Source organism: Gambusia affinis, linkage group LG05 (genome assembly GCF_019740435.1).
Source record: "Gambusia affinis linkage group LG05, SWU_Gaff_1.0, whole genome shotgun sequence".
Classification (NCBI taxonomy): domain Eukaryota; kingdom Metazoa; phylum Chordata; class Actinopteri; order Cyprinodontiformes; family Poeciliidae; genus Gambusia; species Gambusia affinis.
The window spans coordinates 23,816,658-23,834,057 of NC_057872.1; the positions used below are offsets into that span (position 1 = coordinate 23,816,658).

The 17,400-nt window shown below is 38.0% G+C and overlaps 1 protein-coding gene across 10 annotated transcripts in view; it reads left to right on the plus strand.

The window, feature by feature from the left end:
• Positions 1 to 5,653, plus strand: part of LOC122830651 (DNA-binding protein SATB1) — a 117,879-nt gene extending 112,226 nt beyond the window's left edge. For all 10 annotated transcript variants that reach the window (XM_044116176.1, XM_044116175.1, XM_044116174.1 and 7 more), the window contains one exon: positions 3,209 to 5,653. In XM_044116176.1, coding sequence (XP_043972111.1) covers positions 3,209 to 3,832 — 624 coding nt within the window. In that variant the 3' untranslated portion in view covers positions 3,833 to 5,653. The remainder of the gene's footprint in view (positions 1 to 3,208) is intronic.
• Positions 5,654 to 17,400: the final 11,747 nt, after the last annotated feature.

Here is a 17,400-nt window from a genome sequence, read left to right on the forward strand (position 1 = left end):
GGCTGTTTTACAATTTTCTGGATTTGTGGAACATGCACTATAGGTTTCCATTAAAAATGTGAGCAAAACTTTGCCTAAATTCCCATAATATCAAAACAAAAAAACACAATTTTGAAACAAAGTTTGTTCACGCAATAAGATGTGAAGAAACATGCAACGCCATCATCCTCCTCCTACTTCCTGTCGTCTTCTTTGTCTTTTCCAGCTAGAAGTAACATTCAATCACTGATCATGTGTAGGGCTGGAACGATTCCTCGAATGATTCGAGCACCTCGATTATTAAAATTCCTCAAGAAAAATTCATCTGCCTCGAAGCTTAATTTATGTTTTATTATGTAGCGTGCCGAGTTCTGCCCAGATCATTATTTGTGGTGCACAGCGCTCTCACTTCCGCCTATGAGCTTTTGTGAAGTCCTGGCAGCGTGGAGTTGAATTGTGCGGTGAGATGTTTGGACTGCGGGAGCTTTTGTGGCGTTGGAATCGCATTGTCACGGTTTTGGAGCGAATGGTAGGGATGGCGCTGAGAGAGAGGTAGATCCGGTTCCTCGGATAATCATAAAAATATTCTATGGAGTACTCGATTACTAAAATATACTTTTACAACAGCCCTAATCATGTGATTCATGTGATGCGAAAAAAGTGTTTCTGTTCCAGTTTAGCAAAATACACCAATTTTGCAAAACTATATTTAGCCAACAAACCACCTCATCCTAAAGAAAGCATATGTTGTTTTTTTGTTTTTTTTTTAATTAGCGTGTTTCCATTTAGCAAATTTATTTTAATAATTCCAGTTTCTAATACGCAGCTACTGATACTGTTCAGTGTCTGATGAGAAACCTTTTCCTGCTACCTCATAAATGCAAAAGGCAGTAGGGGTGTAAATGCAAAATCTGTTGTTTTTTTAACACTTGAGTTTAGATGGAAATAATTTAAAACCCTGTAGAGACCACGTTTTCTTAATCCAACTGTACTTTTTTAAACATAACTATAGCTGGAATTAAACCAAACATTTATAAATAGCTGTTCACACGTTTCTTCTTGTGCTTATTTTCTTACAATTTAAACCAGACGGTTAGTTTTATAGAAGTTGTGTCTTTTATTGGACAATTTAGTTGCTAAATGAGTCATCTGATAGGAGAGAATAATCAGTTATTAAACTGCCTTTGGATCTGAATCATTTTGCAGCCTGAATAAATTTGTAAACGCTACTTGTGAGACGCAGAACTAGACTCTCTTGACAACAATCTGCTTATGAGATCCCGAAAGTCTGAGTCAAAAACAAGTGAAAAACACAATTTTTCTCATTTAATGTATTTTCAGCTAATATTCCAGGAAAATAAATAAACAACGTTTAAGAGTCATAATGAACACTTGTAAATTAGAACCACGGCAACACTTCAAAGTTCCTACTTTTCACAGAAAGCTGTTTTCAAAGATATCATTAGGCTGAACTTAGTTAACAGAGCTGCTTTATACGAGACATCTGGCGTATGAATAACAAATAACACAAAGGCTCAGTTAACGGTAGAAACATCTTAATGAAGCACAATAATACTCCTATTAAAAGTCCGCGCCACAGCTGACTGCTTGATTTGTTTTTTTGGTTCCTTAGATACACGGCCAGTTGTTTCACAAAGGCTCTCATTTACTGGATATAAATAAGGTAATAGGATTTCTTTTAGCAGCAGATATGGAATGAGGGAGTTTTTATGCAGACTTTGCATGCAAACAGAAATGCTTGTAGATGGATAAAATTAGATTATTTCTGACTTAATGGTGCAGCTCCTTACTGTCCATAAAAAAACAGGGTTTAAATATTTTCCGCTGGTCTTTCACTAACGCGACACGTCGGCCAAATTAACTCCCATTTGCTCAACAAGAGTTACCGGAGCTCGGTACATCGGTACAGTAAAATCACATCTCTGGGTGCATTTACGCAGCTGGCGAGCCGAGTCCCCGCAAAGTGCTGTTTTGCAAACTTGATTATGAAACACCTATCGACAGCGTCTGAGTCAGAAATGAAAACACAACAGCAGCCATTTCACCGGGTCAACAGGGACCACGAGTTGCCCACTCGCTCCCTCTCCAGCCACACAATGAGACATTTTACGAGTAATGTGTCATGTGTTTGTACTGACGGGACTCCAAAACGAAGCTGGAGTGAAAGCCATCAACAGCGGCGAGTCAGCCGCACCGTCGCTACGTGAATTGAGCGCAAGAATGATTATTGCTGGCTGCCACTGGAGCCTGATAAGCTGCTGAGGACAGAATTGAAACACTGGTTTCCTCTCTGTTATGCTGCTTGAGTTATTTAAGTACCTGAGGGTGATGTTGTTGCTTTTCAGCTCTCAATAAAGCCAACAGCCAACCAGTGGCTGCCAACATAAGGCTTGTCAGGATAACAAATTTTGCTGACGTTATTGCCATAAATGGTAATATTGTTATTTTGACACAATTATCAGGAAATATGATGGTAATAATGGCGTAATAATACAGTGACAAATTCTCAAAGATCAATAAACCTTAAATTCTAGTGAACATTAAACTCTGGAACTGGAAGACATTTTAAAAGGCTAAAATAAATAAAACAACAGAAACAACAAATAAGATGAATTATGGAGTCTCTATAAACAAAACTGTCATTCAATCAAAGGGCTAGTTGAGCCCAAAACACCAGACTGAAGACTTGTCATCCAGTTTTTGATAGAAAAAGATAAATCCTGTAGATGGAAATTATTGTATTTGTTTCAATTTATCATGGGATTAATTAATTTATTGCTACATGCCTAGTGGAGTAAAAGAGTATTTGGTAGAAAGTCTACTCAAGTGTACCAAAACTGGTCAAATTATCAATCATTTAATATTCAAAATTTACTTAGTCAGTTGGACCAAAATATAAAGTCAAGTGGAAATTTTGGCATTTTAGGGACAAAAATGACAATAATTCATGTAACAAAAAAATAATAAATCAGGAAGAAGAAAAGTTTCGTTTCATAAAATACTTTAACAAAAACTGCAGGTGTGTGTTTGGGGAATTTTTTAGTTAAAACATGTTTGGTTTTCATTCCAGAAATTTGACTCAGGTTTAGTAGAAACACTTCATAATAAAATTACTCAAGGAAAAGCAAGGAGTAAAAATACTCCTAAAAGTATATTTTTTCAAGTAACTGTAACTGCTCCTACTCTCCTCTGGTTTCTCTCTCTCCAGGCTCAGCCGCCTCAGTCTCAGCAGCAGCACCAGCCCTCGCTGTCCCTCCACCCCTCCCAGCCTCTTCTCTCCCAGCAGCCCTTGCAGCAGCAGAGCAACGCCGGCCCCCGACTGCCGCCTCGCCAGCCGTCCACCGCCTCCCCGGCCGAGACGGAGGACGAGGGCGGCCGCGGCATCAAGTCCCGCGGCGGCGGGGGGAAGATCTCCCTGGAGGCTCTGGGCATCCTGCAGAGCTTCATCCAGGACGTGGGCCTTTACCCCGACGAAGAGGCCATCCACACGCTCTCCGCCCAGCTGGACCTGCCCAAGCTCACCATCATCAAGTTCTTCCAGAACCAACGCTTTTACGTCAATCACCCGGCCAAGGCACCGAAGGACAACAACACCGCCGCCGCCGCTAACAACAACTGCATTATCACGGCGGCGAACACCAGCAGCAGCAGCAGCAGCCGCAGCAGCCCCGCCTTCGAGGAGGAGCTGACAGACTTCAGGGAGAGCGGGGAGCTGCTGAAGGAGCTGGACGAGAGCACGCAGACCACCGCCACCATCTTCTCCATCAAGATGGAGGAGCAGCTGGGCCGCGGCGCCGAGGTGCAGTCCGAGTCCGAGCACGAGGTCAAGTAGGACTGACGACCGTGCTGGTGGCAGCGCGCTGAACGTGAGGCGGAGCCGTGACCTCAGGCTGTACGGCGTCCGGACCGGCGAGGCGTGTTTATGTGGAAATATGTGATGATCACACACACTGGAAAGCCCATTTCAGACTCCGAAAAAAAAACAGAACTACTTTTTGGATTTTGTAAAACTTGTAATAATCACTGTAAAGACTGAAGCATCATTTTAATAACCTGCACAAAAAGAAAAAAATGTTATTGTAATTATGTTGGCGTGGATATTTGCTGGCTGCACTCGATGTACGTCGTTTTACACTGACTTCTCTTTTTGAGCTACTGATTATATTCCAAAAGGAAACAAAAAAAGAAACAAACAAAAAAAAAAAAAGGTTTCCCAGGATTTCGATAGGTGTTTATGTATGTAGTTTTTTTTAAGAAATTCAAATCAAGGACCAAGTGGTTGTCAAGGCCTTAATCGTGAGGTATCAAGTCTGGAGCCTGCTGGCGGATAAGTTATTCTTTTACAAAAGAGCGTAATGTGATTCTGGATCACTGCAATCACCCAGAGCCCAGGTGCATCTCTGAGAAGAGCTCAATCTGTACTTATTATCTGTTAGGGAAGAATTATAAATATAAATATATATAAACATTATATTGTAACTGTAAAAAAAAAAAAAAAAAAGTACAGTCTTAAAGAAACTATGCCAACAAATGCCTTGTACTATACGGCACTGCCGATGTTAGATTATTTTGCAAAACCTTCGTCACTGTAATTTGTGAAATGCCACACGGTTAGAAATGTGAATGGATGAAAATGTTCTGTTGTCTGACGTTATTTATTTGCGGTTCATGCAGTGTTTCTGATGTAATTATTACAGTTTTCATTTTAAAACTTTGTCACTTTGCCCCCTCTTTTCTTCTTTTTTTTTTTTCTTTTTAAATAATAATCTCCACCAGTCTTTTTATTCCTATTTATAAGTGTGACTTCAACGGGCAGTGAAAACAAAAAGTGTCTTAAACGTCTTAAACGGAGAAGCGTGCTTTAAAGGTTGCCTATAAAGTGCTGTCCGTCAAGCTAATCATGCTACAAGCTTCACTATTATTGTTGTATGCAATTCTTACTATCATGCAAATAAGCTTAGGTGGAACGACTAACCTGAAGCGAGCTTAGAGAGAGAGTTAAACAGAAAAAACATATGCAATCTGTGTGAGGTCCGATGTCTGCGACGCGTCTTCCTATGGTCAACGATCCGATTGGGAAAGCTCCGGCCGTGTAAAGATCCTGTACAAAAAGTGTTTCCTTTTTTTAAAAAAAAGCCTTCATTTCAACGAGAACACCGGTTATTTTGTTACAAACCGACTGTTTTTGTAAGTGTTTCTCAGTTCGTCTCTGCAGAGATGTTCTAACTAGAAGTGGTTATTGATTGTTAATTACACGATTAAAAGTGTTTGTATTGTTACACAGATTTCTTGGCATTAACTTGACCAGACTCTTTCGCCCTCGGAGGGAGGGGTTTTTATTTTGTCTTCTTCTCCGGAATCAAAACACGAGACAATGTGAATTGTTTTTAAACGCCCCGCTCAGCTGGGAACACCTGCTGTTTGTAATAACTGTAAATATCACATGGTATGGATCATTGATTGTTTATTATTGTAAATATATTTGAAGTTTGTGTAAGAGCTCACCGTACAAGAACTGAATTTTCTGTTGTGCCTCTTCCTCTCAGAGCGACTGTACCTGGGCTCCTCCGAACTGCTGAGTGTATCTGAAGCACCTGTGAAATCTGAAATAAATAAAAGCGTGAGGTGTGAACACCTGGGAGTTAACATCTAACGCTGCGCAGGTGTCCTGACCTCACTGAGAGGGAATCCCCCCTCACCTGTTCACACCCAGGGAAACGTGCCAGCCTGTCCTCCAGCAGCTGCCTTTCTGTCTTATCCTGCAAAACGTAATGCAGTTTCTGTTCCGGGGAGAAGAAATACAAACAAAAAAATGCCTGAGCTGTCAGAGGTGATGATCTGAGGGGACACAAAGCACGTTAAGAGGTGAAAACAAGATTGCAATAAGAAAGGAGCGTTGATTTTTTTCAGATTTTTCACTCACTCGCTGACAGAGGTGCCAACAACTATCAGCAACACCAGCATTAAGTCATTATCACCGTTTTCATGACAACCAGACTGTCTCCTTCAGAAAGCAGCTCTTCTTTTACAGCAGAAGTCATTTTACAGAATGCGTCCAGTACATTTAAGGTTATATCTAATACAGTTGCTGAACCAGCATGTCTAATTACTCTAATGTACTTGTTCTTCCTGTGCAAGCACACGGACACAGTGGAGAAAAACATCTCTAAATACTGGGTCAGTACTGCACATAAAAAACACCTACAAGTGCAAACAACAAGGAGACGTTTAAAAAATTAACTTAATTTCTGTCTTAAGTCCAAAAACTGACAAATCTGTCCTGAAATATTTTCCTCCACTGTTAGTAAAATCTTTAGCTGAAACGTTGGCCTCTGTGTTTGCTGTAAGATCTGGATTTTCTGAGGGTTATTTTATGATAAATAAAAGAAAATCGTAATGTAAAATATTTAAAGTCCAAATGGTGTAAATCTTACAAAAATAAATTTAAAAGTTGCTGAAATTATCTAAATATATTTTAAAAATATAACATCAAAAAGGGCTGATACGACATAATCATTGCTTAAAATTTGAACAAAAATATTAAATACAATGCCAAAATAAAAATAAATAAAGCATATTTAAAACTAAAAACTCGTTAAGTTCAAAATTACATTCTCAGTAAATAATTGTAAAACTATATGCTATGGAAGTAATTGTAAATACCATGGAAACTAAATTGCTTAAACTGCGAGGTTGCTTTTCTTTTTAATATTTAATAAAACAAACAAGCTTTTATAATGTGATATTAAGGTACAGAGACAAGATTTACACAGAAAGAAAGAATATTTCCTTTTGGTAAACCATAGATTAGGGTCAAAATAAAGTAAAAAATAAATATGTTCTGCCACCCTCAGTGTAACTTTCTTCATGTAGATGTTAAATTTGATTCTTCAGTAAATACTCTCTCCAAGCAGCAGCAGAAAGCTCTGGTTTGTGTTCGACTCTCCGACAGGTAAGGCTGTTTTCTGGCTCTCCACTTCAAAGACTTCACCGCACATTAAAATAGAAATCACATTCATGGCAATAAAGGTGACTGATGAGTCATCAATGCTGTTACCTCAGGCACGTCATGGGGAGGCTTACATGCTTTTAAATTATTAAACTAAGGAGACATCATGCTGGGGAACAGGCCACCTTTTCTGAGTTGGTAAGAAAGCAGCAAACTGAAGCATCGTCTTGTGATATTTGTAGAAATCCTCAGCAAACAGTTTCCACATTAAGCTTCCAGCTGACGCACATGTGGTGAGAGCTGGGTGGAGCTCTAAGCAAAGTTTAATTTTAACTAGTTAAATAATGGTACGGTTTGAACGGTGGCGAGAGGAGACATATTTATAGGTGACGCATTACATGAAATAATGTTTGCAGTGTAAGGAAAATCATTTCAGAGTTTAGCTTTATATACTTGCTAATTTTCAGGTTTAAGGTTCTAACATGAGTTAATTTATGAGTAAAAAATGGTTTTCCATCTTTGTCATGCACAAAACTCTTTATTTATTAGCGCCGTAAATAACCTAAATGTAAATTAATCTTTAAATAATGTAGCATATCTTATGCTGGAAATTCTGTAAAAATACAACTCCTAATTTGAGTTCATTTATTCAGAGGGAAAAACATCAAGTATTTTAAAAATGCCTGAAAGATTCCTTAAAAACAAATTTTATTCTTATCTGACTTTTTTAAGTTGATGAAAGTGTCTTCAAACTTTTTATTAGAATGACCTCCTGATTCCTACATGTATAAAGCATAATGTTTCTCAACTGTTCTTCAAAATAAGAAAGACAAGAGAACATTGTGTTAAACTAAAACAGAAGAGTGCTGATCTTCATGACCTTCACCAATATGCACATTCAGAAAAATAGTAAAAAGTTAAAAGCTGCAACTGTGTCAAACACCCAAGTTTGGCCATTAAGGAAGTTTAAAAGAAATGAAACCTACATGTTGTCAAAAACACATTAAGCGTTTGCTAAATTTTTCTACTTTGTGTCATTTGGTCAGATGAGAAAGAGCCTTCTGGCAACAAACGCTCTAAAGTGAAGGTGATGCTCTGAGCCTATTTCTCTTTCAAATACACAGGAAAGCAGAGTGCACAGCATTATGAAATCTGTGAAATAAAGCATTTTGAACAAAAATTTGACTTAAAGTAAACTAAAGATGTGTTTCTACTGGTTCTTTCAAGATGAAGATCCACAATAAATGGCAAAATTAACTCAGAAATGGCCACAAATATGTAGCTCAAATCTATGATTTCTTAAAAACTCCTCTAAAAATGTATATAACTTCCTATTCTAATAAATCAAACAATGTATTTTAAGGTAAGTGTACCTTAAAATACATAAATATGCACTCTGGACACCATCTACCACAGAAACTATATCTGCTCTTGGTGGTACAGCCAATCAGCACCAAGGAAATTTAATGGCGCTCCTGAACTGGCTACTTTGCATATGCAAAGCAGGGGCATGTCAGGAAGATTTGTCTCATATTTTCTAACTTAATTTTCTTTACCTTAGAAATGCTCTGAAAAATAATCTGCAAATTGGCAGATTTTCCACAGATTTTTCACAGAAAAATCCACCAATTTTTGAACCACAAATAAGCGGTTCAAATGTTTATAGGCTCTTGGCAGAAGACAGCACTGCTTTAGAAGGAACAATCTCCAGAAAAATAGTTCTATGTTGCCCAAGTACTTCTTAAGAAATCTTATTACAAACAATTGTTTGTTAAAGTGGCATTTTTAGAAATGTTCAGTGCAGAATTATGCAGCTGCAATAAAAAAAATTATTTATTCAAGCCTTTTTAAACATCATCTATAAATGTGGACCGTAAATACATCCGTAAACATTGAGTCCAAACACCAGTACTGAATCAAAGCAACTCGTAAATCTAATTTTAAATAGTTGTAATGCTGAAGGTAGAACCATGTGTGGATTTCAACATTAACTATTACAAAAGTGCACACTTCCAATAATTAAAAGAAAACTTTAAATTAAGTGGACAAAACTGATTAAAATAAAACATCCAGAAATTGTGAGTTTGTTCAATAATTAGAATTTTGCATTGCAAGGATGCACATCTGCAGCGTGGATGTACTTAAATGCTGCAAAGCGCGCACGCTCCACTGAACACAATCCCCCAGAGTCCTCATGGAGACGTCAATCAAATGCAAGCATTAACACTTCACAGACGAACTGAAGGGAAACAGGAGTTTTGGCTTCATCATAACAAAGACTTCTGGAAGTGTCACAATGTTAAGCAAAGCAGAGGAATGGCTTGCTACAATGCTCATCAAGAGCCTAAGGTAAAGAGAAAAAAATTATAAAGGAATTCAGGGAAACGCGAGGTAAGGCTATGTTCACACAGCAGGCAAATGTGACCCAAGTCGGCTTTTCCATGGCAATCCGAACTCCCCAATGACGATCATTTCCATTATGTGGTACTAATTCGGATTGTTTTCAAACTTTCTTCAGTCTAACTGGTCTAATTTATTCGATTTTTATGTCACAGATCTTGGACATGCGTCATAATTCTGCGCCAGAAGAAGCTAGACAAACAATGGTGGAAAATTTATGGTTAAACTTATGAAAGAAGTCTTTTTTTTAAAGATTTCTTGCTATGATCTTGTGACGATACTACTACCGTTGCTGGAAATATTTAAACCGATCCATAAACGGCTCTATCCGTTATTACTTCCGTAAACTGACGCTGCCGAGTGACGTCGACGTTCTTCTTCTTTTGCATGCGGGTGGCTTTGGGGACGTTAACCGCTCATAAAGAACTCCGATCGGGGTCACATTTCTTTAATAGGATGGATATATTATTGTTTTTAAACGGTTATGTCTCATTTGATCGGACTTTTATGTCATTGATGTGAGATATGCATCATAATTCTGCACCAGAAGAAGCCAGGCAAGGTAAACAATGGTTGTTAATTATGTTCATGAACTTATGATAGAAGTCTGTGTGAGGTCTGGCTCTGACTACGAATCCAAACAGCAATAGAAATTGCAGTCAATGCTTCACAAAGGGCCATTGCTATTAGCTAAACTTTATTTATTTATTTATTTATTTCGTCCTCTTTTTTTTTTAAGCCTCCTTCGTCTTGCTATGATCTTGTGACATGCTGTCGGCTCCGTTGCAGAATAAACTTTAAAATCGACCCATAAACGGCTCAATCCATTATTACTTCCGTAAACAATGAGCCACTGTGTGACGTCAACGTTCTGCTTCGCCGCATGTGGTTGGCTTTGGGAACGTGAACCATTCACACAGAAGTCTAAGAAGTCACATTTATTTAGGAGTAAAAACAACAGACCAAAAAATAAAAAAAAAATTAGCAAAATAATCATAAATTTTACCAAAAAAATCGGAATTGAGCATCAAGACCTGCTGAGTGGGCATTTCCCTATGTAGCAGGAAGAAAGTAAACGCATTAGTCAATCTCTACAGAATCTCAACTTGCCCTGGATAGATATGTGAAAGCGCTCTGCATGGCACCTCATCCTAATTGGCATAATTGACAGCACCTGTGAAGGTTTCATTTAAGCCTGCTTGGCTTGCAGAGGTTTGACCCTCAGTTCTTGCAGTTCAAGCTTTATAAAATGGCCTGACTCTAAAGTTGAGTTGCATTACTACAGCAAACCTTTTTCTGTAAACAAAAAAATCTTTATTTTCACGTGCACTCGTGACTGTAGAAAAAATAAATTTTGTTTGCAGATAACAGATCATATTCATTGCATTTGAAAAGAAACCATACAGACTTTTATTTATTTTATTTTCTTTTGTGGGCTCTAGTGTCCCTTCTATGACAGTAGGCTGACAGGAAGGGGGGGAAGACATGCGGCAAATGTCGGTCGGGTCCAGGAATTTAACCCGCGACGGCCACGTTGCGGACTCAAGGCCTCCAAACGTGGGTCACGCTATCCCCTACGCCACCACAGCACGCCCAGACTGTGGTCTGTGAAATTTTGGGGTTTCACAGAAAAACACCAGCTTTTTACAGCTTCTAAACTTAGAACTTCTAAACTAAACAGCAGAAAATGCACAAAAGATCATTATTTTTAAAAATAAAGATGCAGTTAAAATGTAAAAGCTGAGTGTGAAAACTTAAATACAACTTGTGATTTAACAGCTTGGTGAACTGTTAGCAACAATAACTTGTAGTAGTCTTTTTTTTTTTTTTTTTTTTGTCTGACTTCATCAGTCACTCAAAAATATTGTGGAGGAATTCTGGTAATTTTGTCCAGTGTGGATTTTGATCGGGCCATTGAAACATTTTGATCCTTTGTCAGTGTTTTTGTTTTGTAGTTTGGGATCATTGTCAGTTTCCACTGACAGCTGTTTTTGACTCTGAATTTGGGCATGTATGGCTTCCCAAACAAGCCCAAATTATTAACTCTCCACCACTTTTGCATGACATCGGTACGGTGCTTGGTCATTTTTGGTCCCATCATAAAATTCAACAAACTTGTAGATAAAGGAAAACCTGTCGATCAGCCCTTTTACATTTTTTCCACTTGTGACTGGTCTTTCACACTAGCTGTTTTTCTATTATAAATGTGCACAAAACTTTGTCAGTATCCCACTAATGTGGAAAAAACACAATTTTGGAATTGCGACGTTTCCATTAAATAAAAAACACAATTAAAATCACGTGAAAACGTGACGCGGTAAAGGCAAAGGCCTTTTGTAACTGCTGTGGCTCTTATTATTCTCTTTCAAAATGAATTGGCTTTTTGGACACATGAATGTATGAAAACGTACAACATTTTTCCCCTGCATGAGTGGTGTGTAAGATGTCTGCATTTCAATGGAATTGAAAAGGAAAGTAAGAAGAAATAAAGGATTATTTATTCCTTTTGCAGTACTCCAGATGACAAAGCAATGAAACTGGACGGTTTCTTCTGTGTAATCCTTGCATTTTGGTAACCTTGCAGAACATTTGACAGCAAGTCAAACACGTCGGATTAGTGTCCCTAAACAAGTTGTTTTCCTGGAATCATCTGGTTGTTATCTCTGTCAACATGGACACACCAACATGAACACATGCTGCATTAACAGGTCTGCAGCCCATTTTACTGGGCAGCATCTCTGCTGTCTTTCTGCCACGTTTATCTACAGATTAATAGGGACGTTATGCTCAGGTTGCCGCGGCAGAACATTGGCAGGTCTGGCTCCTCGTGTCGGCGAGTCCTCTGCGCCTACCGGCGAGCCCCTGGGACTGTGCAGTAAATCAGACAGGAAATGCAGCAGAAAGCCTAATAAAGTTATTTTAATGGCAATCTCAGAGGCAACGCCACAGCATAAACTCGAATCTCGCCTATAACTGTGACTCTTTCCGTCACATTGAGCTGCTGAACATTAGGAGTCAACAGCACTTGGTTTCCTGAATGCAGCGAAGTGGAAGGTTAGAGCTTTGGGAATTAATAACTTTAATCACAGAGTTGCTTTCTGCTCTCCTCTCTCACTGTTTGCCTTCCAGGTCTTTGGAGGCTAGATTAAACACGAACCAATGCGGCAGGTTGAAACTGTCCTGCTGATCACATTAGTTCAGCGGCGTGACACCTGTTTGGATCCGTGTTCTGATTTATGGGAAATTAAGCCCAACCACATTCCTTACCTGGTCTGTTTTTATTAAAAAACCTAACTGTTATCTAGCTGTATTAAATCTATTACAACAGCTAGACAAAAATGTTCCTTTGTCACTTTGGTATGCGTTTTCTCTACAGTGCATCTGGGAAGTGCTCTGCAGAAACACCAAACCTCTCTAGTATCTAGTATATGTTTGTAAAATAAGACAACACTAAATTATATTTACTTTTTACTTCTATTTGAGTAATTTTATTATGAAGTATTTCTACTCTTTCTTGAGTAAAATTTCTGGATTTTCTACCCACTGAATGAAAAACAAACATGTTTTAACCAAAAATTCACCAGACACAGACACACGCCTGCAATTTTTGTTAAAGTTTCATCAGTTTTTTTTTTGTTTGGTCTTTAAAATACCAACATTTCCATTTAACTTTATATTTTGGTCTATCTAATGAATACTTTTTAAAATATTAAATGATGGATAATTTGATCGGTTATTCAATAGTCTTTCTACCAAATACCTTTTTACTCCTACGTGAGTCACTTTTAGACAACTACGTTTTACTTTTACTTGAGTAAAAATATGTTTAAGTAGTGCTACTCTTACTTGCGTACATTTTTTTTTGGTACTTTGCCCACCTCTGCTTACAAGTTACTTTCCAGAAACACATAGGAGTTTGTTTTGCATAAATAAAAAGTAGTAGATCCACTGGCAGATTATTTCACTTTTAACAAAACATTGCTTTTTCCCCATGTTAATGAAATAATGACCATGACAGCACATTTGTAAACATGCTTCATCTTTTTGTTTCAACCGTTGGCATCAGCATTCCAAGATTTTTATTTATGTCTGAGGCCGACACCTCTGGCAGCCTTTTTCTTCAGCTCTGCGGCTTCAGACACAGCAGCTTTTGTTTGAAGTTTAGAGGCAGACACAACAAGCAGAGCTGTGGCTCCACAGAGCTCAGACCTTCCACCTCTGTTTACAATCTGAGCATCTCAAGCAGAAATGTGTGGAAACGGACAGATGGATCTACTTAGCACTTCAGCTTCCTCAAAGTTTGTGTCAAAGACTGCAGTCCGTTCAGTCAGATGAAGGTTTAAAGATGCAAAAATGGGTTTCCCCATCATTATTTTAGGTGAGAATTTGGATGAATGTGATTAATTTTTTTGAAGGCTAGTTAGTAGATTTTCCTCAAATTTCACAAACAATCGATTCATGTTTATGTACTAAGTCTGTAGCCTCTCGTTCATTTTGTCTGATTTCAGCTCAAGTAGCCTCTTGCAGGGTGAAGTACTAATTGAACTAATTTTTTATTCCCCAAACCTGCCATACCTCTTTTATTTTAAAAACAATAACTCATCAATGAACAACACCACTCGTCTGGAGGCTCTTGTCACAGCGGTTCCACTCATGCATTGACCAAAACAGACTCGACAGCAAAAGTTGCGTCACAGATTTTTAGGCTGTTTGCAGGTCCAAGTGGCTCGCCACCACTTATGAGTCTGAATTATGTTTAATGTATTCTTGGTTTTTTTCCCCCTCCCAAAAAACTAAAGGGCTAACAACATGTCAATAGATAAACAACTGAATTTAGAAAAAAAAATAGTTTAGCAATTGTTCCTTCACATCAAAATAAAGCCAATGTCGGCAATAACGACTAATGTGACGTTTACTGTCATGTTTTTGAAATACTTATAAATGCTGTAAGGGTGATTGATCTAGAATAAAGAAATAAAGCTTCATTTCAGCAATGAGTCGTGTTGGAAACAGCTTGACTTAATAACAGCGCTTATCTGTTTAACCAACTTAAAAGAACTTTTCAAAATAAGACCTTAATTCCTTACTGGAGTCGTTCAATAAAAGGTGTCAGAGCATTACTGCTGCTTAGCTTAACTAGCTAATAGGCCTGAACGACATGGACAACACAATGAAAAGCTATGCTGTGCTTCCTAAACATAAACCCCAGCAGCACCATGTAGAAAACAAACATCAATGGTCCAGTTTCATACTGGAAAACCACACTGCGGTCTGGTCGAGGTTTTTATTAAAAGAAATGCCACAACAGCTTTTTAAAAACCGCTAGCCTGATGAGACAGACGTTTTAATCAGAGCAGTAACACATCGAGAGGCGACATGGAAAAGCATCTTTAATCAGGGGATTGGTGAACCGCCTGCTTTGCTTGGTTTTGTACTTGCATTTGGGTTTCTTCTGCTTCTAAAAACAGCACAAGCGATTAAAATAATTTTTAAAAATTAATTTTTTGGCAATAAATTTATGTTGGTATTTTTTTTGGTGGCTGGAAAATTATTCCTTTCAAAAACCTCCGGAATGTAACGTCACAAATCAGCAGGCATCAGTCACCTAGCAACCCCAGAGAAGCCAGCCCGTTACCTAGCAACCCCAGTGAAGCAGCCCGTTACCTAGCAATCCTAGAGAAGCCAGCAACACTAGCAAATTTATGCATTATGAATCAGCGAAAAGCTTTGTAATCCTTCTCCCCCTTTAAATATCACAATAGTAAAGAATCGCAATACTCCAGCGTCGAAGTAAAACAAAATCATGAGCTACATTCCTTTGTCAGTATTGTAACAGATATTTCAAATTATATTAATAAAAAGTTGTGAAAACTTGTTGCAGTGGATTTAAAGCAAGCCTTGTTGAAATAAAAACAAAGCTAATGCCATCCAAAGTTTGTGTTTAGCCAGATAGTTACACCAACATCACTTTATATTTTCAGGACAAGTAAACGTAAGTCCAGTTCTCTAAATCAACATTATTTTAGTAACTTTTCACACTTTGTTTTTGTGCGCTCAGTTCATAAACCAGCTGAAACTCTATAATTACTTTCAATTCAAGGCTTGCAATAAATTTTTGACAATTATTAAAATGAAGCAGTTTAACAACAAACGGATCAAGAGTAGAGTTTTGGAAGTAAAAGTTTATCACTGTAATTACATATATTTGGAGGTGCATATCTAAAATTCAAAACAAAAAAACCTGGACAATTAGAATTTGTTTTAACTTAATGAATTTCCATAAAGTATTTGCATCTCTGTCAGCATTTGCAGCCATGCATAGTGAACCTCCAATCACTTTGATGCTAACAGTTCCTATCTGCATGGAAATGGAGGTGCGTTTCTTTCCCCTGATCAAGAGTGCACAGTGACAGATGGGCGACGGTGGAGTGCAAGCATACTTCATGCATGGAAATGTGCTCATACTCCAGTTGTGAACAGAAACGGCTTTAAAGCAGCAAGATTTCCCAACAAAACCCCTCCATCTTCAGAATTAGAAAAAAGTTGCATGAAAACGGAGAGAAGTTCCAGGAAAGGTGGGAGCCTGAGTTTTGAATAGCCGTAAATCGTCCCCGCTTCAGGTGAATGATAAAAATTTGTGACCATTTTTGAATCCCAGAGTATCTCTGGCAGGATAATGGAGCAGTTGTTGAGGCCTCTCGCCACCTTTCCCTCCTTGACAAGTAAGCATCAAGAGAATGGAGAAGAAGCCGTTAAATTGCCTTAACAGCTGTGCAGGGTATGAATAACTCGTTAGCTGTGTGCATTTTAAGTCATCAAATCCCGAACCCCCTCACCTAACCCTCATTTGCAAAGGGGACAGGAGGGAGGTGCTAATTAAAGTGATAAAGAGAACAAATCTTATCAAATCTGGTGCTGGATTTTTTATTTATTTTTTTTCTTAGAGGTTGGGGTTGAGGTGTTGGTATGCAGAGAAAGAAAAATGTCACTTTTACATCTGTATTCTCAAACACTCTGAAGGTGCTATTTCATGTTTAATTAATTAAGCAGTCTCTTTAACTCTATCCTTGGCAAATGTGGTGCCAATTAGATAGTGTGGAGAAATTGTTTATTGTTAATTAATGGCTGATTTCTTGGGAAAAGAAGTTACATTTTCTGGTGTCATACCTCTTTTCTTCATTTTGGTTTAAACAAAGAAATGAGCATCAACATCTGCTAAAGCAGAAAAACTCAACTTTACGAGAGGATCCGTTTATTTTACTGCAAACAGATAAAAAAAATTAGGAAAGATTGTTTAGATTTATGTATGAAAGGATGATGGATTTAAATATATGATTAATTATTAATTACATGTGAAATGATAACTGATATTTGTACAAAGGGATTGTTTGATATAAAGCCATCTTAATCATTATATATAACAGAATATAAATGGTTGTCTCAGCAATCCATGATTACTTCTTTAAATTAAATAATGTTGAATATCCTTTCACAATAATGTAATAAAGTGCTTTGATTTCACAGATAAAATTATGTTTAAGCATACATCTGTTATCTTGAAGTTCTCTCTATGTGGCTCTGGAGTCTACAGGGCCACATAAAAAGTTGTGGCGGGCCGTGTTTGGTCCCCGGACCTTTAGTTTGACATGCTTTAGGTTATCCTTCTACTTGTTTTCCACAGTAGTTTGCTGATGTTTTGGCTCATTCCTCCTGACAGAACCGGTGTAACCGAGTTATATTTCTAAAGCTCCCTGTTTGCTTTCACAAATTTTCTCAGCTCTGTCTTTAAATTTCCAATCACAGCTTTTTTACGGCAAATCTAAAACGTTGACCTTTTCCTTAACCCACTTTGAAACTAAAGCGTTGCTTCGTTTCCGTTGCATCTTTAGCCTCCTGCCTGACATCTTGGCATGTTGCCTAAACATTTCATGTGTCCTTTTGTCTATTTCTGTTTATTTGTTGTGATTTTTGCTGCTTTTGGATAATGGCTTCTTCCTCTCTGAGCGGCTTTTCAGCCCATGATGTTTAATATCCAATGTTTTTTTTGTTTT